Source organism: Schistocerca piceifrons, chromosome 1, assembly GCF_021461385.2.
Source record: "Schistocerca piceifrons isolate TAMUIC-IGC-003096 chromosome 1, iqSchPice1.1, whole genome shotgun sequence".
NCBI lineage: Eukaryota > Metazoa > Arthropoda > Insecta > Orthoptera > Acrididae > Schistocerca > Schistocerca piceifrons.
In genome coordinates this window covers 355,097,137-355,123,134 of record NC_060138.1, presented here as the reverse complement: position 1 = coordinate 355,123,134, position 25,998 = coordinate 355,097,137, and the positions used below count along the sequence as shown (strand labels likewise).

The 25,998-nt window shown below is 38.7% G+C and overlaps 1 protein-coding gene and 1 non-coding gene across 2 annotated transcripts in view; both read left to right on the top strand.

The window, feature by feature from the left end:
* Nucleotides 1–21,901, top strand: part of LOC124793667 (carbonyl reductase [NADPH] 1-like) — a 61,572-nt gene extending 39,671 nt beyond the window's left edge. Inside the window, exons 2-6 of the mRNA XM_047258039.1 lie at nucleotides 11,153–11,281; nucleotides 15,729–15,860; nucleotides 16,102–16,340; nucleotides 20,879–21,084; nucleotides 21,332–21,901. Coding sequence (XP_047113995.1) covers nucleotides 11,153–11,281; nucleotides 15,729–15,860; nucleotides 16,102–16,340; nucleotides 20,879–21,084; nucleotides 21,332–21,456 — 831 coding nt within the window. The 3' untranslated portion in view covers nucleotides 21,457–21,901. The remainder of the gene's footprint in view (nucleotides 1–11,152; nucleotides 11,282–15,728; nucleotides 15,861–16,101; nucleotides 16,341–20,878; nucleotides 21,085–21,331) is intronic.
* Trnal-caa lies at nucleotides 8,273–8,347 on the top strand. The gene has a single exon. It is a non-coding gene; the product is annotated as a tRNA-Leu (tRNA).
* Nucleotides 21,902–25,998: the final 4,097 nt, after the last annotated feature.

The following is a 25,998-nucleotide window of genomic DNA, read 5'->3' as shown; positions in this document are numbered from 1 at the left end:
TGCGACCCCAAATGATACCTCGGCTGCTTCAAAGTGGAGGAAGCTGACCACAATGAGGAGCTTGTTCTGCTATGGTGGAAGATGGCTGGTGTGCATGGGGAGCAACCTGCTACCCCCTGGGTAGGAGTCGGACATTCTGCTGGAGTAGACCTAGGATGGCCCGCTGCACCAGTCCAGGAGGGACTGTTGACCCACCCTGGCCTGAACCAATGTCTTCTCTGGCAGTTCCATGTGGCAAACTCATCTGCCACAGCCATGATGTCCTGATAGTGCTGTAAGATGGAGAATAATTTTGTTACAAAATGGCCAGTACTCACACTTGCCGCTGGCAGGCCTGTTGTGTATATGCTAAAATATTACTGCCACTGCTACTGCCAGTGTGCACATATGCCTTGCCCCTTGCTGTATGACTCTTTGCAGCACCAATGATTCCACTGTTTCAGTAAGCTAAACTGCCTCACAACATTGTGTTGGTCTTGTTGAACCAATACAGAGAAAACATCCTGCACTCAGCTGCTGGCCATGCAGCTGCAATTCACCGCTCAGACTCACACTATTATGCCCACACATGATCAGTGCTACACATTTCTGATAGTGGTCAGCATACATAAATGCTTTAAGTATTAGATAACAACAGCAGTTGAGTGGTATAGCAGGAGGAGGAGGAGGAGGAGGAGGAGGAGGAGGGGGGTTGGTTCTTTTCAAAGTAGCTATTTTCCTCCTCACATATATATACAATGTAATCTAGAATCAATTACTGTAGTTATATTTTAATAGATTAGTGTTAATCATAATTTGTTGTTAGTGTACTTTACAGAAGTAGCGAGGAGTGGTTGCTACCAGTCAGTGCATAACTTGGTTCATTCAATATCTTTGAAGGCTCTCCTTCATTGTAGAATTAACAGAACATGGTGTGTGAATGAATAAATGAATGAACGCAGTAACAATGACTTGAGTCAGACTGAGCTTGTTTGACAATATACTACTACGCCATTCCATGTTGCTTCAGCTCTTTGCCAAAGTTTCAATTATATTGGCTGGTGAGTGGTAGCTTGCTAGTTATCAGCAATCCTTGACCAGTAGGTGAGATAGCAGGAGAACATTCTGTGCCGGGTAACAGTTGAGTGCCCTCTGCATCTTGGTATGTTGTGATAGTATAGGCAACATGCAGTTTTGCTTTATCTTACTGACAGGTAACGTCAGAGAGCCCTCAAAGATAGGCCACTGCCCTAAGCATGCAAAATTTAATGCCTGCTGTCAAAATTACCAACTATGTGAGTGGAGGAGATTATGTTGCTTATCCAGTGGTACTCAATATCACCATTCTAGGTGCTGTGCCACTATGTTGATGACAAAAGTAATCTATTAATGTTTGTTCTCCTTGGAACCTCCATACATACATGCATACATCCATCATTATGCTGTGCACAGAATGAGGACTCACTTGAAAAAATGACATGGTACAACTCCTGTGTCCAGTGTTGGCATTGATTGCAGCATTGCCTGTGCTCCTCCCTCTGTTGCCACACAAAGGGAAGCCACAGCAGTCATCACTGTGCTGACAGTCCATGGTGCTCCAGACATTGTTACCCTGTCTGTGTAGAGCAAATCACTGCCTGTGAAGTCATGTGTGATGGAAGCAGAATCTAAGTGGTGACACAGTACCATGGTCATGGTTGTTGTGTTACAGTATGTTATAGGCAACACTGTGCTCTGTGTTAACAGTGTAGGCACTCTGCATGTTTCTTTTTATCAATTTTTCTTACCGTTGTGGTCATCTTGTTGAATTGTGTTTGCCTATCAGGTATTAGCTGATGCATTTCCAAGTGTATTATTGGGTACAGGAAACAACCAACTTACGGGATGCGTGTTGCTCTGACCCCACAAGAATGTATAAAACATCCAAGAACATATCCAGAATGTAACAGTGCCCTTCATTGCTCAAAGGAATATAATTACAATTTTAGTCTAACAAGTGACTAAATATGCAGTTTGTTTTGAGACCTGTAAAATAAAATATCTATACTAAGCCTTATGCAACAAACCAATTGAAATATTTAAGAATCAGTATTAGGTTAAAAATAGAACATTTATGTTTGTGCCAGTTATTCCAATGAAGAAAAAGTTAAAGGATGAAGATGATAAGCCATAAAAAAAAAGTCACATTTCAAGCAACAGAACACAGTCTTTGCCTGATAATGATGATTCTGCTGCTGATACTGAAGACATGTAAATGTGCTCTAAGGAGCAAGCAGTTACTTTAAAAAGTTCTGCTTCTAATTTCTGTTTGTAAGAAATGAGGAGAAAGAAAACTGGCATTCTACGGATCGGAGCGTGGAATGTCAGATCCCTTAATCGGGCAGGTAGGTTAGAAAATTTAAAAAGGGAAATGGATAGGTTGAAGTTAGATATAGTGGGAATTAGTGAAGTTCGATGGCAGGAGGAACAAGACTCCTGGTCAGGTGACTACAGGGTTATAAACACAAAATCAAATAGGGGTAATGCAGGAGTAGGTTTAATAATGAATAGGAAAATAGGAATGCGGGTAAGCTACTACAAACAGCATAGTGAACGCATTATTGTGGCCAAGATAGATACGAAGCCCACGCCTACTACAGTAGTACAAGTCTATATGCCAACTAGCTCTGCAGATGACGAAGAAATTGAAGAAATGTATGATGAAATAAAAGAAATTATTCAGATTGTGAAGGGAGACAAAAATTTAATAGTCATGGGTGACTGGAATTCGAGTGTAGGAAAAGGGAGAGAAGGAAACATAGTAGGTGAATATGGATTGGGGCTAAGAAATGAAAGAGGAAGCCGCCTGGTAGAATTTTGCACAGAGCACAACTTAATCATAGCTAACACTTGGTTTAAGAAACATGAAAGAAGGTTGTATACTTGGAAGAACCCTGGAGATACTAAAAGGTACCAGATAGATTATATAATGGTAAGACAGAGATTTAGGAACCAGGTTTTAAATTGTAAGACATTTCCAGGGGCAGATGTGGACTCTGACCACAATCTATTGGTTATGAGCTGTAGATTAAAACTGAAGAAACTGCAAAAAGGTGGGAATTTAAGGAGATGGGACCTGGATAAACTGAAAGAACCAGAGGTTGTACAGAGTTTCAGGGAGAGCATAAGGGAACAATTGACAGGAATGGGGGAAAGAAATACAGTAGAAGAAGAATGGGTAGCTTTGAGGGATGAAGTAGTGAAGGCAGCAGAGGATCAAGTAGGTAAAAAGACGAGGGCTAGTAGAAATCCTTGGGTAACAGAAGAAATATTGAACTTAATTGATGAAAGGAGAACATATAAAAACGCAGTAAATGAAGCAGGCAAAAAGGAATACAAACGTCTCAAAAATGAGATTGACAGGAAGTACAAAATGGCTAATCAGGGATGGCTAGAGGACAAATGTAAGGATGTAGAGACTTATCTCACTAGGGGTAAGATAGATACTGCCTACAGGAAAATTAAAGAGACCTTTGAAGAAAAGAGAACCACTTGTATGAATATCAAGAGCTCAGATGGAAACCAAGTTCTAAGCAAAGAAGGGAAAGCAGAAAGGTGGAAGGAGTATATAGAGGGTCTATACAAGGGCGATGTACTTGAGGACAATATTATGGCACTGGAAGAGGATGTAGATGAAGATGAAATGGGAGATATGATACTGCGTGAAGAGTTTGACAGAGCACTGAAAGACCTGAGTCGAAACAAGGCCCCCGGAGTAGACAACATTCCATTGGAACTACTGACGGCCTTGGGAGAGCCAGTCCTGACAAAACTCTACCATCTGGTGAGCAAGATGTATGAGGGAGGCGAAATACCCTCAGACTTCAAGAAGAATATAATAATTCCAATCTCAAAGAAAGCAGGTGTTGACAGATGTGAAAATTGCCGAACTATCAGTTTAATAAGTCACAGCTGCAAAATACTAACACGAATTCTTTACAGACGAATGGAAAAACTAGTAGAACCCGACCTCGGGGAAGATCAGTTTGGATTCCGTAGAAACACTGGAACACGTGAGGCAATACTGATCTTACGACTTATCTTAGAAGAAAGATTAAGGAAAGGCAAACCTACGTTTCTAGCATTTGTAGACTTAGAGAAAGGTTTTGACAATGTTGACTGGAATACTCTCTTTCAAATTCTAAAGGTGGCAGGGGTAAAATACAGGGAGCGAAAGGCTATTTACAATTTGTACAGAAACCAGATGGCAGTTACAAGAGTTGAGGGACATGGAAGGGAAGCAGTGGTTGGTAAGGGAGTAACACAGTAGCCTCTCCCCGATGTTGTTCAATCTGTATATTGAGCAAGCAGTAAAGGAAACAAAAGAAAAATTCGGAGTAGGTATTAAAATTCATGGAGAAGAAATAAAAACTTTGAAATTCGCCGATGACATTGTAATTCTGTCAGAGACAGCAAAGGACTTGGAAGAGCAGTTGAATGGAATGGACAGCGTCTTGAAAGGAGGATATAAGATGAACATCAACAAAAGCAAAACAAGGATAATGGAAAGTAGTCTAATTAAGTCGGGTGATGCTGAGGGAATTAGATTAGGAAATGAGACACTTAAAGTAGTAAAGGAGTTTTGCTATTTGGGGAGCAAAATGACTGATGATGGTTGAAGTAGAGAGGATATAAAATGTAGACTGGCAATGGCAAGGAAAGCGTTTCTGAACAAGAGAAATTTGTTTACATCGAATATAGATTTAAGTGTCAGGAAGTCATTTCTGAAAGTATTTGTATGGAGTGTAGCCATGTATGGAAGTGAAACATGGGCGATAAATACACTCCTGGAAATTGAAATAAGAACACCGTGAATTCATTGTCCCAGGAAGGGGAAACTTTATTGACACATTCCTGGGGTCAGATACATCACATGATCACACTGACAGAACCACAGGCACATAGACACAGGCAACAGAGCATGCACAACGTCGGCACTAGTACAGTGTATATCCACCTTTCGCAGCAATGCAGGCTGCTATTCTCCCATGGAGACGATCGTAGAGATGCTGGATGTAGTCCTGTGGAACGGCTTGCCATGCCATTTCCACCTGGCGCCTCAGTTGGACCAGCGTTCGTGCTGGACGTGCAGACCGCGTGAGACGACGCTTCATCCAGTCCCAAACATGCTCAATGGGGGACAGATCCGGAGATCTTGCTGGCCAGGGTAGTTGACTTATACCTTCGAGAGCACGTTGGCTGGCACGGGATACATGCGGACGTGCATTGTCCTGTTGGAACAGCGAGTTCCCTTGCCGGTCTAGGAATGGTAGAACGATGGGTTCGATGACGGTTTGGATGTACCGTGCACTATTCAGTGTCCCCTCGACAATCACCAGTGGTGTACGGCCAGTGTAGGAGATCGCTCCCCACACCATGATGCCGGGTGTTGGCCCTGTGTGCCTCGGTCGTATGCAGTCCTGATTGTGGCGCTCACCTGCACGGCGCCAAACACGCATACGACCATCATTGGCACCAAGGCAGAAGCGACTCTCATCGCTGAAGACGACACGTCTCCATTCGTCCCTCCATTCACGCCTGTCGCGACACCACTGGAGGCGGGCTGCACAATGTTGGGGCGTGAGCGGAAGACGGCCTAACGGTGTGCGGGACCGTAGCCCAGCTTCATGGAGACGGTTGCGAATGGTCCTCGCCGATACCCCAGGAGCAACAGTGTCCCTAATTTGCTGGGAAGTGGCGGTGCGGTCCCCTACGGCACTGCGTAGGATCCTACGGTCTTGGCGTGCATCCGTGCGTCGCTGCGGTCCGGTCCCTGGTCGACGGGCACGTGCACCTTCCGCCGACCACTGGCGACAACATCGATGTACTGTGGAGACCTCACGCCCCACGTGTTGAGCAATTCGGCGGTACGTCCACCCGGCCTCCCGCATGCCCACTATACGCCCTCGCTCAAAGTCCGTCAACTGCACATACGGTTCACGTCCACGCTGTCGCGGCATGCTACCAGTGTTAAAGACTGCGATGGACCTCCGTACGCCATGGCAAACTGGCTGACACTGACGGCGGCGGTGCACAAATGCTGCGCAGCTAGCGCCATTCGACGGCCAACACCGCGGTTCCTGGTGTGTCCGCTGTGCCGTGCGTGTGATCATTGCTTGTATAGCCCTCTCGCAGTGTCCGGAGCAAGTATGGTGGGTCTGACACACCGGTGTCAATGTGTTCTTTTTTCCATTTCCAGGAGTGTAGTTTGGACAAGAAGAGAATAGAAGCGTTCGAAATGTGGTGCTACAGAAGAATGCTGAAGATTAGATGGGTAGATCACATAACTAATGAGGTAGTATTGAATAGGATTGGGGAGAAGAGAAGTTTGTGGCACAACTTGACCAGAAGAAGGGATCGGTTGGTAGGACATGTTCTGAGGCATCAAGGGATCACCAATTTAGTATTGGAGGGCAGCGTGGAGGGTAAAAATCGTAGAGGGAGACCAAGAGATGAATACACTAAGCAGATTCAGAAGGATGTAGGTTGCAGTAGGTACTGGGAAATGAAAAAGCTTGCGCAGGATAGAGTAGCATGGAGAGCTGCATCAAGCCAGTCTCAGGACTGAAGACCACAACAACAACAACAACAAAGAAATGAGGATGATGATAAGAGGATAAATGTCACAATGTAATTGTACAATGCTGCAGTATGATGTACAGATGCTTTTCAAAATGATGAGGGAGCACGTCTTCAGAAATGTATAATTTTTATGGCAAAGGAACACTGGCCATTTGTGTGAGTGTGCACAGAAATGTATCTGAAAGGGAGCAAGATTTTGAAATTGCTCTTTTTTTATACAACAAATTTATTGATTTTTAAGACATGCCCTTTGTGAAGATCATAATTTTGCTGGGGTGTACATAACTTATGCCATCCTTAATGTTTAATAGTTATTCACTTAAAATTTTCTATTGGTAAGTTACTATTATACCTAAGAGCTATAGTAAAGTTATTAGTATATATACATAAATCATTTTATAATATTAGTAGCTTTTAACAATTCATTAACACTTTGCCATCCCCACATCTCATACAAGTTTATTCGCTTTGCGCCGGCAGTGCTAATTCGGATTACTTGGCTTGTCGCCAACTGTTCTTGACATTATTGGGAGATTATAAATTGTTAAGTTTTACTAATCTCATTGTTAGTCTTCATAAGTTCTCAACTCTATTCCCCTACTTTCATGAAATTTCGATGATATACATATGTAAAAAAATTCAAAATTTGTTTGTCTGGTATATTTATTTGCATTGTCTGTGGTACTTAGTATTTCTCTTTCATATGATATGTGGCAAAACAGTCTCCAAGATGTAATGCAACTCCACAAGACTTGCACATTAAGTTTTTTTTTTTAAACATACATGGCAGTTGCATTATTTTCATTTATTTGTTTTGGAAATAAGTGTTACTTGACGTTCCTTTATGTTACTGAAAAGTCTGTCACTCAGATCACGATGAGACATACGCGATGTAGTGGCAACCTCCAAGCTTTGCTTAGAAGCAGGTACATGGTCTTTTATCCATGAATCAGACACTTTCAATAAAAAAATAGTGAAATCGAAGACTCTTGTGTTCTGTATTGAAATATTGACATGTATGGAATGTATTAAATAATGCACAATTAAGGAGGTACATAGCAAACCTTTTTTGACCATTTTATAGTTTTCTGTATATAGGGTAATAACTCAAATATTGGTCTGCCCGATCCACGCCTTTCATTTATTTGTTGTAGTCTAATACACTTTAAGGTTTTTTTTTTAATTGTGTAATTGGTTTTTCTACATTTTCTTTGAATGTCAAAGTGGCATTATGTATTGTAGAGATCATTCATATCATCTTACGTTCGAAGCGAGTACTTCACCTTTCCATTGATAACAAGCTTCAAACACATTGACTTTTGCGCACTTTAATTTTTCCAGAAATTCTCTATTTTGCCGTATAGTTCCACAAACTCGAATTTTCTTTTCAAGTAACTTCTGCACAAGTTCTACATTGTTATAATAATTATCCATGTAGAGATGATGCCACTTTCCATAAGAAGGTGTCAGTATTTCCAGAATGAAATTTTCACTCTGCAGCAGAGTGTGCGCTGATATGAAACTTCCTGGCAGCTTAAAACTGTGTGCTGGACCGAGACTCGAACTCGGGACCTTTGCCTTTCGCGGGCAAGTGGTCTACCAACTGAGCTACCCAAGCACGACTCATGCCCCGTCTGGCAGAAGTAAAGCTGTGAGGACGGGGTGTGAGTCGTGCTTGGGTAGCTCAGTTGGTAGAGCACTTGCCCGCAAAAGGCAAAGGTCCCGAGTTCGAGTCTCGGTCCGGCACACAGTTGTAATCTGCCAGGAAGTTTCAAGGTGTCAGTAGTTCCATCACTGTTTTTGCTAAAGGCTGTCCAGAGCCAGAATATATCTTGAATGAGGAAATGTATCCCATACTCGAATCACACACCACCCCAAATGAGTATGCCATATTTCATAATTTTTGATGGATTGTAAACTTTATAATTTAACCATCCACGCCACTGTATCATTACTTCATCAACTGAGATGTTTTGACTTAGATTAAAAGTTTCTTTAAACTTTTTGGAAAAATAATCAATTATGAATTGCACTTTGAAAAGCCGGTCAACATTATCCAGTTTATTGTTGTTGTTATTATTGGAAAAATGTAAAAATGATAATATTTGTCTAAATTGGTTGCGGGACACCATTCTGCAAAATATCGATGTGTCTATTAATGGATTCATTCACCAATAATCATTGATCCTTACTTTTTTGACATTTCCCATAAGGGTAGCAAGCCTAAACCATTTTCTAAGTTTGGGTCCCGCAACATCGACAAATTTGTAATTTTTTTAAATCCAGTTTCCTTTTATTGCAATTGTGACTGTAGTACTTGTTGGTTTCATTGCTAACATATTCAAATAGATCATTCCCAATATATAATTCTACGATATCCTCGATGCTCTGTGTATCTTTGGGAAATATGTTTGAACCCGGAGGATCCTTCAAATTTATTATTGGTCCTTGGTAAATCAAAGTCTGACCACTGTGCATTGTCTTCTTCATCTGAATCAGTTGGCAACTGTAGCGTTCACTGAATTCTTCTTGGATATATTTCACTATCTTCTGATGATTCTGCTTCACTTTCATTTTTTTGATATCCAGTGTCTTCTTCCCAATTGGCCAAGTTATTCGGAACATCAGACAAGACATCCGCACATTCTTTGTAAATAATCGTATTGTCTCTTTCGTCTACAATGATGAAAGGGCACAAGAACTTAATAAGCATACGACACCACTGTGGTGTCGCTGGCCACTGAGCAATTTTATGCACACGACACCACTGTGGTTGTGCCAGCCATTGACTGCCATTTCACTCATGCCATCACTGTGGTGTTGCCAGACAGTATAGTGTTAAGATTCATTTCACTTGATTATCAATACCTCCTGTTAGTCCTCTCAGGTATGGGCCCCACACACTTCAGCAGTATCCTAGAACCATTCACACGAGTGATTTGTAACCATTCTCCTTTGTAAATTGATTACACTTCCCCAGTATTCTACCAATAAACTGAAGTCTACCACCTGCTTTGCCCCCAACTCAACCAATGTGGTCATTCGATTTCATATTCCTACAAAGTGTTACACCTGGATATTTGTATGAGTTGGCTGATTCCAGCAGTGACTCATTGATATTATAGTCATAGGATACTATGTTTTTTTGTTCCATGAAGTGCAAAATTTTACATTTCTAAACATTTAAAGCAAGTTTCACAACTTTGAAATTTTATCAAGATCTGACTGAATATTTATGCAGCATCTTTCAGATAACACTTCATCACAGACAACCGCATCATCTGCAGAAAGTCCAATTCTGCTATTATAATTGTCTGCAATATCATTTGGTTCCAACACACTTCCCTGGGGCACACCTGAAGTTACATCTAAATCTGACAATGATTCTCCATCCAAGATAATATACTGTGTGCCCCCTGCCAAAAAGTCCTCAGTCCATTCACAAATTTCACTTGATACCCCCATATGATTGTACTTTTGACAATAAGCATTAAATGTGGTACCGAGTCAAATGCTTTTCGGAAATCAAGAAATACTGCATTGGTCTGATTGGCTTGATGCAAAGCTTTAAGTACGTCATGTCAGAAAACTGCGAGCTGGGTTTCACATGATTGATGTTTTCAGAATCCATGCTGGTTGGTGTTGAGGAGGCCATTCTGTTCAAGATACTGCATTATGTTTGAGCTCAGAATATGTTCTAAGATTCTACAACAAACCAATGTCTAGGATATTGGACGCTAGTTTTGTGGATCACTTGTACTACCCTTCTTTCGGATGGATGTGTCCTGCTCTTTTTTCCAAGAACTAGGCATGACTTCTTGTTAGAACGATCTATGATAGATTATAATTAGAAGAGGGGCTAACTCAGCTGCAGTACAGAATCTGACAGGGATTCCATCAGGCCTTGGAGCTTTGTTTAGTTACAACAATTTCAGCTTTTTCTCAACACCAATGACTCTAATATTTATTTCATTCATCTTTTCAGTTATATGAAGGTTAAATTGGGGTAATTTTCTTGGGTTTTCCTTTGTGAAGGAGCATTTGTAAATGGAGCTAAGCATTTCAGCATTTGCTTTGCTACCCTCAATTTCAGTTCCTGTCCCATTCCCTAGGGACTGGACATTAACTTTGGTACTGTTAGCAGTCTTTACATATGACCAGAATTTGACAGCCCACCACATTTCACTTGGCATCTCTCTACTTATAACCCTACACTTTGATTTACACATGTTATGCAGTAATCTCTGTTTCTTTAGAAGTTTGTATCCACGTGTTGACTAGGTTTTACATTGAGGCAGTTTAGTTTCCTGCATTTCCACTGAGGCTTTATATATTACGATAGCAGTGAATCCTGGGGTTTGGCCACATGTGCTCTGTTTTAGGCAAAGAGGAGATTTATGGCATATTTTAAGATTTTTACATTGCTTGGACTATATTTACTCTGAAATAAATATATTATTGTCATAAAATGTATGGTTATGCTACTTTTTGTGAGTGGTGGTTTTTTATACATAAAATACACTTGTCACATTTATCTTTTTACTCGTGGTAGGTCACTGGAGGAAACAAAGGGATTGGTCTGGCCATCGTCCGATCACTGTGTGAAAAATTTGATGGGACTGTGTATCTGACTGCCAGAGATGTTAAACGTGGTGAAGCAGCTGTAGATGAGTTAAAAAAGGTTTGTGACCAAGTGTTGGCAATGATTTTTGTTTGTTGGAGACAAGTATGTATTATAATTCTCTGTTTTGGATATGTAGAATAAATATGAAAGTTAGTGAATTCTGTATTCAATATGAATGAGGATATAAATTAGAAAAAGTACTTTATATTTTGTCATCTAGAATTTAACATTTACGTCTATTTTATCTTTCAGTTAGTGTAAGGAATGAGAAGTAAATGAAGTTCAGTGATAAAAACATAATATGAGGGACATTCAGATGTGAACTGAATTTATTCTAAATACACTCTCCGGGAAGGGGAAAAGTGAAGCACCCAGAAGGGGAGGAGGGAGCACAATGAAACTTTATGGGTTGAGAGAATGTGTGATGTTATTTCAGTGATTACAAAATTAAGTCAAATTTACAAAGAACTTCGTGAAACCCATTTATCAGACTGATTTTGCACCCTCTTTCCCTGGGTGCATGCGCTGGATCACTTGGGAAGGGTGTTGTGAAGCAACTTTATCCTCTAATGAGCAAGCTGAGTGACAACTGGATGTTGATATCTTGGATACTGGCACTGGGATGGAGTTGACGTCCAAGCTGGTCCCACACATATTGTATTGGGCACAGATCTGGGGATCTTTCTAGCCACAGTAGTACCTCATTGTCACACAGACAGCTTATGGAGACACTTTCCATGTGTGGCGACCATTGTCCTTTTGAAAAATGGCACCACAATAGTGAGCATCACATGAAAGTTAACAGAGAGGCTGCAGGATGTCCATGGTATACGGTTTTATTGTCAGGATTTCCTCGATCACTATCCAGCTGTGGCCATATTTACTTAAATAAGGATTTTTGGTTGATTTTAAATTATAAATTTGTTTAAATAAATGAACAATTACTTGTTTTTAATTTATTGGTGACTTAATGACTTGCTTTTCAAGAATATACTGTCGCCTGTCAGAAGCTGCTGCTCTCTTTTTTTTTTTTTTTTTTTTTTTTTTTTCAAGAAATATTTGTCATCATTCATTAAATTTCTGTGAATTTCTTTAATATATGCAGTATCAGGATGTTCATAATATGAATCATTGTCGTAGTTACTGTAATGGACACTGAATTCATCTCAAGGATCCATTCTTTTCAGTCATATGATTTCTTCCATTCCTGTGCCACTGAGCCCTTCAATATTCTGATCCAGACAGATAGTTCACTATTAAGAAAACACCTTCTTCTTATTGGCACTCAATAAAAATCAAGTACTGGATTGGTAATAACAGTGACAAAAGTGGTAACAGAGCGCAGTGAACAATAGTGATGTAAAAATGGCAAACTGATTGAATGTTTCCAGTCATAACTGAATGTGCCAGACTGGTGTTGACTGTTTTCATTTGGTTGCTCCTACAAACTGGTTTCACTCAAATGAATGAATGAGTGAATTAATATGGAAGACTACAATCAAATGAATCAATTGTTTTTCAACAACTGAGTGAATCAATAGTTTCATTTGGTTGTTCCCGTCACTACCGACAGTGTGTGTATGCACAAAGTTACAATGACATACAACCATGTTTTTTTTTGTCAGGCTGTGTAGTTTCTTCCAGTTAAAATTCATTTTCCTCATTGGATAAACAGCTTTTTGACACCACACTATAAAAAAGAACAGACAGTATTAACAATTATGCATCTACTGCCCTTCATTTCCTGCATTATTATGAATATTAGGGAACTTTTGGGCCAAATGAAACATACATCTTTAGAAAAAGTTCCCATATTATGCTTGGAAACAGTTAAAATTGTTGGGGAAAACTGATGACGCTTGTTGATAAAATTCTCTCGAGCTTCCATCCAATCAAGAAGTTAAAAACCCATGAGCTTTCGCTCGAATTCTCCTCAGCTGTTATTGATTGGGTGGTCATCTGCAAGCTGCTGGCTGCCACCTCCCAACACAGAAACATTCTGTCCTGTTTCAGATGATGAAAACCAGCTGAAAGAAATGAGCCATTTACATAAATTGATCAAAGAAAACTGCTACTGCAACCAACAAGTTTTGCAAGCCATTTCATTGAAGACTAGTAAGCAGGAGGCCTCAGAGGAGGAGAAGCAGCAGCTCTTATTTTTCCACTCTATGGCTCAGTAACAGCAAAGATGAACTGGCTCCCAAAGGGGCATATAACTGATTCAACCATAACAGGCATCCAGCAAAGCTTCAATGACTTATACTGATGAGCCAAAACGATATGACTACTGTCCACCATGATGCTGGATGCTGCTTGGGGGTGTTGCAGGCACATAATGTGCTAACAAAATTATGTTAGTGGAGCAGACACAGATGGTAGAGCACCGTAGTAAAGATAAGGGCTGCAAATGGGGAAATCCATTGAGATAAGCAACTTTGACATAGGGCAGGTTATTAATGTAGAGTGTCTCAAAAATGCTGAATCTGGTCAAATGTTCATGTGCTACTGCCGTGAGCATGTACAGAAAGAGGTAGAAGGACAATGAAGCTACCACTAGGTGCTAAATGGTTGGATGTCTACAACTCTTCACACAACGTGTGGTTCAGAGGCTTGTCTGGTCTATAAAGTAGGTGATTTGCAGCAACTCTGCAGAAAGAGCACAATGCTGGAGCATGCATGAGTGTTTCAGAGTGCACCATTTACCATAAATTGTTGAACATGGATCTCCACAGCAGACCTCCCCTATGTTCACATGTTGAACCAATAACATCATTGGTAATGACTGCAGTGGGCACGGGACCATCAGGATTCAACTGTCGATCAGTGGAAATGTTTCAGCTCTTTGGGTGAATCACATTTTTGCTACACTAGATCGATGGTCGTCTCCACAAATGCTGTCATTGAGGCAGACAGCTGCTTGAATTGTGCAGTGCCCTACAGATGCAGGCTGGTGAGAGCAGTATTATGCTATGGGAGATGTTCTCCTGCACTTGCATTGGACCTGTGGTAATAATGGAAGACACATTGAAAACTGTGAACCATCCGCATCCCTTCATACTTGATGTCTTCCGCAATAGCAATGTCATCCTTTAGCACTTCGTGTCTCAGAACAAGAACCACGTTACAGTGGTTTGAGGAGCATTATAGTGAACTCGGGTTGATGTCTCAGCAACCAGATTCACATGATATAAATCTTATGGAACCCACCTGGATCACTGTTGGGTGCCATCACCTTGAGCGCGAATCAGTGGCCTGTTTTTTATGCACATTAAATGACCTCTGCATAAATATCTAATGCCACATACTTCCAAAAACCTACCAGCAAACTGTCGGCTCCCTGATGTGCAGAATCAGTGATGTATTTCACTCCAAAGATGGTCAAACAAGCTATTGAGCAGGTGGTCATAATGTTTTGGCTAATGAGTGTATACGACTGGTGAAAGGTGATGTAGGCCTCAGTAGGCCGGAAATGCACAAAATACCTTATGCATGTGGACAGAAAGGTGTTTCCACCTTACAGTATCCTGAGAAAACAATGGTAGCTGAACACTCTGGAAAACAGACATCAAATTGCATTTGACAAAACGCCTGTTATTAAATGGACAAATGGTTTCTGGGATTGTGTTATGAAAGGAGCAGTTGAGATAAAAATTTCTGAAAACACTCTCAATAGTTAACAGTAGTCTGCAGTTAACCACAGCTTTGGACCTGGTCATCGGAAGATCTGAAGTGAGCACAGGAGTCTTGCAACCCAGACATTGTCTATATGTCACAGGAATAGGAACATCACAGGCAGTAGCACGGTTATATAATAACAGCAGCAGCAACCACATGACAGTTACCACCTGATAGTGGCCAAGAAGCATTTGGCTGAAAGCTCATGGGTTTTAAACCCCCTGACGCAGATGGAGGCTCAACAGAATTTTATAGGCGTGTGTCCTTGTGAAACTATACATTCGTACAGGATGACATTTGTGTTTAGTCATTCCTTCTGTGCTTATTGCTGAAGGAACAAAGAAATGGAAAATTATGGTATAACAGGCTGTCAATCATGAAATCCTTAGAGATCGAGCACACGCTCAAATCAGGGAAAGAAATAAATTGTGTCATTTTCAAAGGAATTGTCCCGTCTTAAGTGACATAGGGAAACATGGAAAACTTACATCTGGGTGGAGATTTGAGCCATTACAAATACCAGCCATTGTCTTACCACTGCCGACCTTGCTTAGTCCAAAGGAACAGTATTTGTAGAACAGTGTGGGACAGGCACTCTCTTCTTTATAATCCTATGTAACTACCTGTGCTACTCCAACCTAAATAACTGCTTTCTGTGAGTGTACCTTATGCTTAAATGGCCACCATATTGAACCAAATGATAGAAAACATTTGTGAGACGTTTAGTCCTTTCATTTATCCATTTTAGATGTAATGATTTGATATTTTGTTATTTGTAGGGCTTTATAAATCAAACAAAAATATTTATAACTTTCTTTTTACCCCATAGGATGGCTTGAAAGTGAAGTTCCATCAGCTTGATATTGATGATCAAAATAGTATTGACAGGTTTAGTGACTTTTTAAAGGAAAATTATGAAGGACTTGACATTCTGGTAAACAATGCTGCAATTGCTTATCCGGTAAGAATGCCATTGTGAAATTTCTGCATTAAGATATCACAAGGAATACAGTGTTGTGTAATGTGGTGCAAGAGCTTATTATCAAAATGTTATAAAGTGAGTGCAGTATGACAATGTGGTTAGCTAGACTGAGAAAACTTTAGCTTTAAAAAAACTTTAACTTTAAAAACTCAGCATGATTTCATAACCAACTTGCAGAAATATTTTTACAAAATTTCTCTTTTAATTATTTGTTTCAAAGGTCGAATCAACTTTATCATTTGGAGAACAAGCAGAAAACACCATAAGAGTGAACTTTTTTGGAGTTTTGGCAACATGTAAAGCATTGTTTCCTCTGCTTCGACCTCATGCTCGTGTAGTTAATCTCTCAAGCTCTGAAGGGCATCTGACAAAAATTCCTGGTGACAGCCTCAGAAAGAAATTTTCAAATCCTGATTTGACAGAAGAGGAACTCTGTGATTTAATGAGGCAATTTGTTGAGTAAGTAATAACTGTTTGCATTTAATTTGTGTGCAACATGTATTAAAATAAGAAACAAGGTTATCATAATTTGAAATCTGCTGAAATGTTTGATGATTATATTGATTGTACCTCTATTAATTGTTCTAAAGTCTGAAATGTAACTTTTTTCATATTCATATATTCCACTTTTTTTCATTGAGTGAATTGAGAATCATTGTTAGTCTTGTTTGAGAGTAGAACAAAATGATCTAGAAGAGAGGAACCATTTGTGTATTTAAATTTCTCGTTTGGTTATCTTATTTTAGATTGTACAGAATTTTAGAAACAGTTATGGGCATTTAAAAAGCAGAAACCATTTCTGTTAGAAAATTGACTATGTCAAGCAACTTATTTGAGAAAAATTCTGTTTACAATCGAGAGATGTATGGCAGAGAGTACTTCCCATTTTACCATCTGTTAAGGTTTCTTCACATTTGCTTTACATATGAAGCACAGGAAGAATGATTGCTCAGATGGCTTTGTGTGTGCCTTAATAGCTGAGCCTTCTATTCATGATTCATACAAGAGAGGTATGTTTATGGATTTCTCACTTCATATTGGTTTTTGAAACTTTATAAGTAGGCTATAATGGGACAGTTGACATCTGTCTTGAAGAATCTCCTAGTAAGCTTTTCTACACTTCAGTGACACTCTGCTATGGATCAATCAAACCTGTAGCCATTATGTGCTGCCATTCCTTGTGTAAAAATCCCCTGTTAGTCCTATTTGGTGTGGGTCCTTCATGTTTGAGCAATGTTCTGGGATGGTTTGCTCAAGCGTTTTGTAGAGAACCTCACTGTACACTCATTGCATTTTTCCAGTATCCTATCAATAAACTGAAGTCTACCACCTGCTTTACATATGATAGAGCCTACATGATTATCCCATTTTACATCCCTACAAATTGTTACATCCAGAAATTTCCAGTAGTTGAGTAATTCCAGCTGTGACTCATTATGTCATAATTATCTTATGTTTTTGCATTTTCTGAAGTGTAAATGTTTCCATTATTGAACATTTAAAGCAAGTTGACACTATTTGCACTACATTAAAATCTTGTCAAGGTATGCCTGAATATTTGTGGAGCTTTCTGTGTGTTTTAGGCCAAGTCAGGACATCTGTACAGTGGGCAGTTAGTTTTACTCCTCCCTTCGCAATCATAATTATATTATGGATTCTGCAGCTTGTAACTATTTCAACACAGCAAATTTTTTACGCATGTATAGAGCTCTAGTGGAAACAAAGGAGTTTAATGAGATTCTTTGTCTTTGAAGGATTATGTTGTCAAACCAAAATATATGCAGAATAACATTACAGTATACTTCCCAAGTAATTTCAACTTAGTTTATTTCATTGCTACACATCTGTGGTGGTCATATTTAGCTAAAACTTATAATTGTGATAATGGTGTTATTTAAAATTGTTGACTATAAATAAAAAAGTTTTCAATTACCTTTTGGATGGATATACTCCATTTATGGCCCAAATTTATCACAGCTGAAGTATTTCAAATCATTACATGATATTCAAAAGGTGCAAATCCCAATAAAGTCAATAGACATGTAAAAATAAATAAATACTCGTAACTATTGGAAGTAAAGGTTGCCCCATCAGGGCAGAAAATAGGAAATGGTTGCAGAAAGGGAACAGGTCAGTAATGACCTTCTTTAGTGAAGAAAGGAGGAAATAGTTGGGGAAGGTTGGTGAGGAGTAATTGTTGTAATGTACCATTCCAAGATTAACTTGTGAAACTAATAATGTAGGAAAAGATGGATTGCTACTTACTGTTTTCAGCCACAGCCTTCATCAGCAGAAGAGAAACACAATCCATTCATACACACAAGCAAGCACACTTTGGCAGTCTTGTGTGTGTGAGATGAGTGTGTATGTGTGTCTGAATGGTGTGTGTTTCTCTTTTGGGATGAAGACTGTGGCCAAAAGCTTTGTGTAAGTGTTGTTTAATTGTGCCTGTCCGCAACTTATTGTGTCTTATTTATGGTAAGCAGCAATCTGTCGTTTCCTACGTTGTTGATATTCCTACCCGGAATTTTCATTGTTTCATAAAACTTTTCAGGCCTGCATGTTATTCTATAAAAACATCTACATTATTGCTCTCAGTATGGGTTAGTGCGCATTACATATTCTTATTTTTGAAGAATATGTAATGAGGACAAACTCATACTGAGAGTAATAATGTGCACACATGTATATGTATCAAAAAGAAGGGTGCATTCATAAGATTGACCTAATGGAAAAACAAAATAATTTTGTCAGAGGTATCTTAAACTGTCTTGTAAAAAAATCTTGTTTTTGACTGAAGATGCTGGTGTTATTGAATGTAGAAACTTTTTAAGATCCAGAGATGATTTTTCTTAATTGATGAAATATTCATAAAATAAGTAAATGCCCCATAAAAGAAAATTGCTCTGAGAAATACATTATTTTTATTCATTATTAATTGTAACACATATTTTAACATCTGCATTGTTACCAACACAAATTTCATCCTCATAACTGACTCCAACTCAGCTGCAATTATTCTGCCACTTTTTTCACGTCTTTCAGGCCCTATTTCTGAGAGCAGAGAAGGTTGCTCTAGTAATTAGTTCTTTTCTGCTTTATTTAGGACGAGACAATGAGGAATAACAAGTAATTATAGGAGATGAATATCCTTAGAAATGTAAATGGTGCACACATTAAGCAAAGAAAAGTGTGAATGAGAAAATCCTGTGTGGGAGAAATTATGCGAATGGAAGAACTGTGTACAGAGGTGGGTGACATCTTAAGAAGAAAAACATAGGTGGATTGACAGTAAAGTTAAAAAATGTAAGAAGAAAGCAAAATAAAAAAACAAAAAGAATAACGAATACAGAAAGAGAATGAAAAATGAAGAAGTGTTGTAGAACCTGTGTAAATGGATGAACATGATGAGACACACAAAAGAAAGAAAATGAAATTATTAGTCCAGTTATGGTAATACTGAAGTTAAGATAGAGTGAAGAGTTTTAACTTGATTGATACACATCCATTACAGCAAAAATTGCCTTAGAAATCATTACTGAAATCCACAAATTAACTTAAATCACAGACTGAGTAGAATTTAATGCTTACCAAGTGCTAAAATTTATAGACATGAACAAAATGTGTCTCTGAAACAATGGTTCTGTACACACAGTTTCCTTCATCTGTCAGAAAAGAAGGTTAGTCAGAGACTGAGCAGGAAAGACCTTTGATCATGAGTTCTCTTGTGGCTCTCTCTGAAGTCCACTGCCATCATTGTTGTTGTTTCTGTTACCATTGACATCTTGGCCATCATCTCCACCATCATTATCATCACCCTTAACTGCCTTTTTGCTGGCCATGTTTGACCAGCACTGCCCATCAGCTCCTATTCATGTATATGTCGTTGCTTCTTATATCTTCCATCAAAACTTATTTTTAATCATCAATAAATGGAAAGACTTGTTATTGTTTGTTTCCATAATTGCTGAACAGTCACTGGAAAGAGTCACAACCATTAAACATCTGTAAGAATGCATACAGAATGATTAAAAGTGGAATGAACACACAAAACGAATCTTTGGAAATTCAAAAGCCGTACTGAGATTCAGTTGAAATAAGAGTAGCTTACCTACGAAGAAGGTAGCTTAGAAAACCCTCAAGCTACCAACAATTGAGTGTTGTTCTCCAGCCTGGGCAGTAGGGAAGTAGGGAAGATCCAAATAAGAACAGTGTTTTTTGTCTCATGATCATTTAGTATTTATGAAAGTTTCACTCTGATACTCAACCAGCTTCAATGACAGATAACTACAAGAAAGACATTGTGTAACACAGTGAGGTTTGCTCTTGACATTCTGAGAGTATACATTCCTAGGAGAGGCAGCTAAAGTATTGGTGTTTCAGTAGCTGTAATACTGTCTTTCCATCACTTTGAAGTCTTAATGAAAGTGCTCACCCTATTTGTCACTGTTATATCCCAGATTTTAAGGTAAGAATCAAGGAGACTCATAAAATGTTGGATCTAAGACTCATCAAAGTCTAACTTCTGTAAAGTTTCTAGCATATTGACAACAACAGAAATATAACATGGACCCTTTTTGTTGCTTAATATCTTAGTAAAGACATCTTGAATGAAACCCAAGCTTCCCTCTCATAGCTGCCGTAAAGCAACCAGGTCCAACAAAAACACCATATATCAATTTCACCTCTGATAGCTGAGGAAATTTCCCTCAGAGATACTTCAACTTTCTCCATTTGGATGAGGCTTTCACAGATTGTTTAATTAGGCTCAGTTTAATTCTTACTAATCATAAATTCCTTTGATATACTGAAGTTACAGTTTTTAATAGCCAATTGTCTCCACTACTTCATGTTTTTATTTGTGTTTTCACAAAGGGTCATGTTAAGTACTGCTACACTTACTGTAGTTTAACTGTGATTTTGTCTTTCAACAATAGAAAAACAAAATGCTAAGAGATAAATGCGATTTGGTTTTGTAACTCTTCATCATTATTTAGGGCAGCAAAGAAAGGTGAGCATGAAAAGCACGGATGGCGAAACTCAGCTTACGGTGTTTCAAAAGTTGGAGTTACTGCCCTCACTTTCATGCAGCAAAAAGCTTTTGATGCAGATGAGCGTCCTGACATTATTGTGAACGCTGTCCATCCAGGTTATGTATCAACAGATATGTCAAACCATAAAGGTCCCCTCACTGTTGAACAAGGTATGTTTAATTTAAATATCCTTGTCATTGTTTATTGAGTAGTGCGATTTTATAACCTGTTGCATGTGTCTATACTTCACTCATCGTTATCAACAGGCAAGCGGCTAGCTTTCCATTATTGTAATGAAGCTGAAACTGACTTAATATTTTCACTACTTTTGCATTTGTACATTAATTCTATTAGATACTTTTATATGTTGCTATTTTCTGGTGTTTTAGTTATGTGCTGAGAATACTGATTTTACAGGTGCTGATGCTCCTGTATATTTGGCACTTTTGCCTCCAGGTGTATCATCGCCCCGTGGTGAATACATCTGGTGTGACAGGCAGGTTGTAAATTGGTTCAAAGGTCCAATGCCAGCTCCCTATTAGTTTCAGCTCTCAGATAATTACAGCTGAACTTAAAAGAGAATTGGAAAAGTTAAATGTCCAGAGAACAAAAAATGTTAGTGTCTAACAAAAAGTTTACACAGCTGTTATCTGAAAAATACAGTGTCTAGATATTTAAAGGACACACACATTGCACCAGGTTTCTTTCTAATGGATGACACTAAAGTAATAAACAAATATCACACCATTACTGCAAAATGTAGGTAGTTGGCTTATTAAATTTTGCTTAGTGATAGCTTCATCTGGGAATATATTTTATGATCTTTATATCTACAAAGAAACTGCAATTATGAGTGAAATATAATGATATAAGCAAAATTCTGAATGTTGTAATGATACAAGCAAAATTGTGAATGTGTTTATGACATATGTGTGTCAAGTGGTCAGCAACTGTTGTATTTGTGGTTATTAAATAAAGTTGTACTCTATATATGTTTGTGCCCCAACATCTTGTGTTTCATTCAATGGTACATTTATCAGTTACTTTTCAGGTTGTGATTTCATGGTAAAACCAAGGGACCCACTATATCTATAACTCCATAAATTTTTGAATAGTTACTTTATTACAATAATGTACAACCTTTTCCAGTTCAGAAAAGAGTAAGTTTCATCCCTGTGCCATCTCTCATATCTCATCATTAGGCAGTAATATAGGAACATTTGTAATCAGCACTTCACTACACTTTTATTGCACAGTTGATAAAGTATAGGAAGGAATAGCACTTTCTCTAATAAAATCCTTTCAGTCTGGTGGCATGGCACAGACTTTTGGCACAGTTGTGTGGAGAAAGTGACCCTTTTTCAAATTGCCCTTATAATAAGAAATGAAGACACTGAAGTTGCTCATTACTGTTTTTACTAATGTGAACTGCTGTAATGTGAGAGGGTTAATGTTTATTGTGTTCAGTGAAATAATAGAAAGGAATTCTGACGTATATTATCAAGTTGTGCAGACTGTAACTTACATAATGTAAAATGCAGTTCATGGGAGAATATCACTAGAGAACTAAATGAGATAGGCCAGTCATTAAACTGAATTGTTGATATTGCAAATAATTATGAACTGTTGCCCAAAGGTTCATGTTCTTCCTCATCAAGGTCATCCCCTATTGTCCACCCAAATTCATTATGTGCATTGCCCGAATGACCTGCAGTTTCTAATTGCAATAATAGTAGGAAGAAGAACATAGAAAGAATAATAACGTAAGTAACAGTGAGCATACGCTGAAAAATTTTTGGGGAAAGTAAAATCTTCATGAACAAAAACAGGCCGAGTCAAACTTGACAACGATATGACTTTTCTCCAAGTCTACATCTGTGGGTGTGGGTAATATCAGTACAACATAAAGTTCAAATTAACTATTTGAAAGGCAAGTAGCCACTTCCGAAACTGGATACTCCAAAATATCCGTCTCTCACCAAGTGATTACCATTGGAACAGGTGACTCTTCCATCCAACTGCATTACTATATGACCTGACATATACAAATAATTAAACTGAACACAACAATAGTGGCACTTGAGCGAGTTGGTAAGTTCCAGACTTAACTGAATGCATAAAATAGATTTATATGATAAAAATAATTCTTATCAGAATCATTTTGTTTTAGTGTTAGATTCAAATGAAGTACTTAAACAACCATTTTGCAACATTGTAGCAAATTAGTTAATGCAATAACTATTCTGAAATGGAATGGTAGAGCTTTATAGGAAGCATGAAAAATAGATATTCTGTAATACACGGATAATACAAAATATCATGACTTCTGTGCACCACAAGATTGAATGCTATATTAAGGCTCTGAGGGGTACAACATTCAGTGAGGAAAGTATATGAAAGGAGCAGAGATGAATGGGGAACAATTCTAGCAATGATAAAGGTCACAACTGGCAAAATTGACAAACGTAAGTCGCTTTGACAAATGACAGATTGTGATGGGCCAGTGCCTGGTAATGAGCATCACAGAAATGGCAAAGTTGATTGGCTGCACACGTGCTACTGCAATGAGCATCTGTGGAAAGTGATTGAAGGATGGTGAAAGCACTAGTAAGTTGTGAAATCTCTAGTGTGGCTTCGGCTGCCAGAGACTGTGTGTGTGTGTGTGTGTGTGTGTGTGTGTGTGTGTGTGTGTGTGTGTGTGTGTCAGAATGCAGGGGTCAGTGCTGGTGCAAGAGCTTCAGATCACACCACGTAGTGCACACCATTGAACATGGGACTCTGTAGCAGATTATCCTTACATTTCTCATGTTGACAAAACAGTATCATCAATTAAGACTGAAGTGGGCATGGGATCGTTGAGACTAGACCATGCCTGGTCAGCTGAATCATGTTTCTTGTTACACCAGGTCATGTCAGGATATGCTGTCGTCCAGGTAAAAAGTTGGTCAAAACGTGCATTCAGATACAAACACAAGCCAATTAGGAAGTATTTTACTATGGGGGACATCACTTGGGCTTCCAAGGATCCTGTGGTAATAATTGAAGCACCGTAACACCTGTGGACTATGTGAACATTATTGCAGACCATGCTTCATGTGTTCCCTGATGGCAGTGGCATCTTCTAGCACATAACTGCCCACATCACAAGGCCATAATTGGACTACAGTGGTTTGAAGTGCATCGTATTGAACTCATGGTGATAACTTCGCTACTAAAATCACCTGACGGAACACATTTGGGATGCTATCAAACTCCAGTTCCACGCCCATAAACCACTGGCCCATAATTTACAGGAACTGCGTGACCTGTGCATAGATATCTTGTGATACATACTTCTGGAAGCCTACCAAGCCAAATCCATGCTACAAAGAATCACTGCTGTACTGCATTCTAAAGGCAGGCCAACATCATATTAAGCAGGTGGTCAATCACAGTTCTAGATTAACATTGTTTAACACACAAACAGCTTGAGTGACATCAACAACTTTGGAAGTATTGAAACATAATGGCATCTCAATAGCTCTGAATTTTGATAATGCACCAAATGCAGATTGTCCCCTTGACAAAATGTTTCATTACATTTGTGCAAAGGAGAGCACCTTGTAAGCCACAGTGCAGAAAGGAACATCAAATGTTTTACCAAGTAATTAATTTAATTGCTGTAAATTATGATGTCATTGTTGCAAACTTCATCCAGAACTATCTGCATCTGCAAACCCAAAGCACAGAGCTAAAAAATAATTTGTAGTTCAAAAAGGCAGGTCACAAACATAGTGCTACCTTTACTTTTATATATTAAATGGTCAAAACTATCAACACAGTTAGGCATGTTCCTCAGTGCATACACATGATGATTTATTTCCTCTCATTTGGTCCCAGCTTGCTGCTTTTCTCTTGATTCTTTCAGTCTGTCTAACATAATATACTGACAATTTTGAGAGAATCTGTGGAAGTTCTCAACAAGATTGAAACCAATGTTCAGTTATTTCATTACATGTAATGTGCCACATTTCTCACCTTTCTGTGACTATGATGGATGTCTTCTTCATTGCTAAATATTTATAAGATGATCTACTGGCTCACAAACCTTGTCAGATGAAGATGAGATAGTTTGATACTGTTTACACCATGACCGTCTCGCCTACCCTGGTAGTGCTAGTCCACTGTGCTTTGTCCATGTCTTGTCTGCACCACATTCCCACCCCACTTTCACCATACATGCCACACTATTTGTCTTGCATCGTGCATAAGGATGTTTTAGGTCACTGTCCTGTTGCATATTTCCTCCTGTTGGTTATTTCTAAACATACTTCACAAAACTGACAAATGTTCTCATTGACATTACTGTAACATGCATCTAACTGAAATAATCTGGTATATGGCTGACCCAAAAAGTCATTTAGAGGCAGCTTAATGGAAGAGATAGATGTGTCATCTGTTCTGCACTTAAAAAATGAGAACTCTTGAGTATTACAATACAAATTCACAGCTAGTTTATGAACTCTTTCCACCATTTCACCTGTTCCATATTTCTTGGTCAGAACACATCAGTTGCATATTAAGCATTTCAGTTCCTTTGTTGCTGAATGCATTGTTATATTAACTTTCTTAACATTGTGTTGAAGTTAATGTGCTCCAATTTTCAGCACCTACATTTCTCTTTCAGTTTTAAATCAGGTTTCTATCACAGTTGGACTTCTCCATGCTCACTCTTTCTGTAACTGTTCTTATTGATCCCATTGGTGTTCTTATTAACAAGATATATACTCCTTGAAATTGATGTATATTCCTCCTTAAAATTACATAAGATATAAATAAGTCACTTTTAATATGATTTTATTTCCTACAGAGTAGAAACTTGTAACTAAGTACATTCTGTTCTTGCTATTCAACATTACTTATCTCCCAATCACTTAATTCGTCTTCCTTCCTGTCACTACTCAGAAAAAATCATAGGATTCTTCTTTATTTATATTGTTCCAAAATATTTTCAGTACTTCCTCTGTATCGGGCCAATCCATTGTCACTGTCACCAGATGAGAGTTACTGTCTTACAAAATTCAAACCTTTCTTTTCTATTGTTC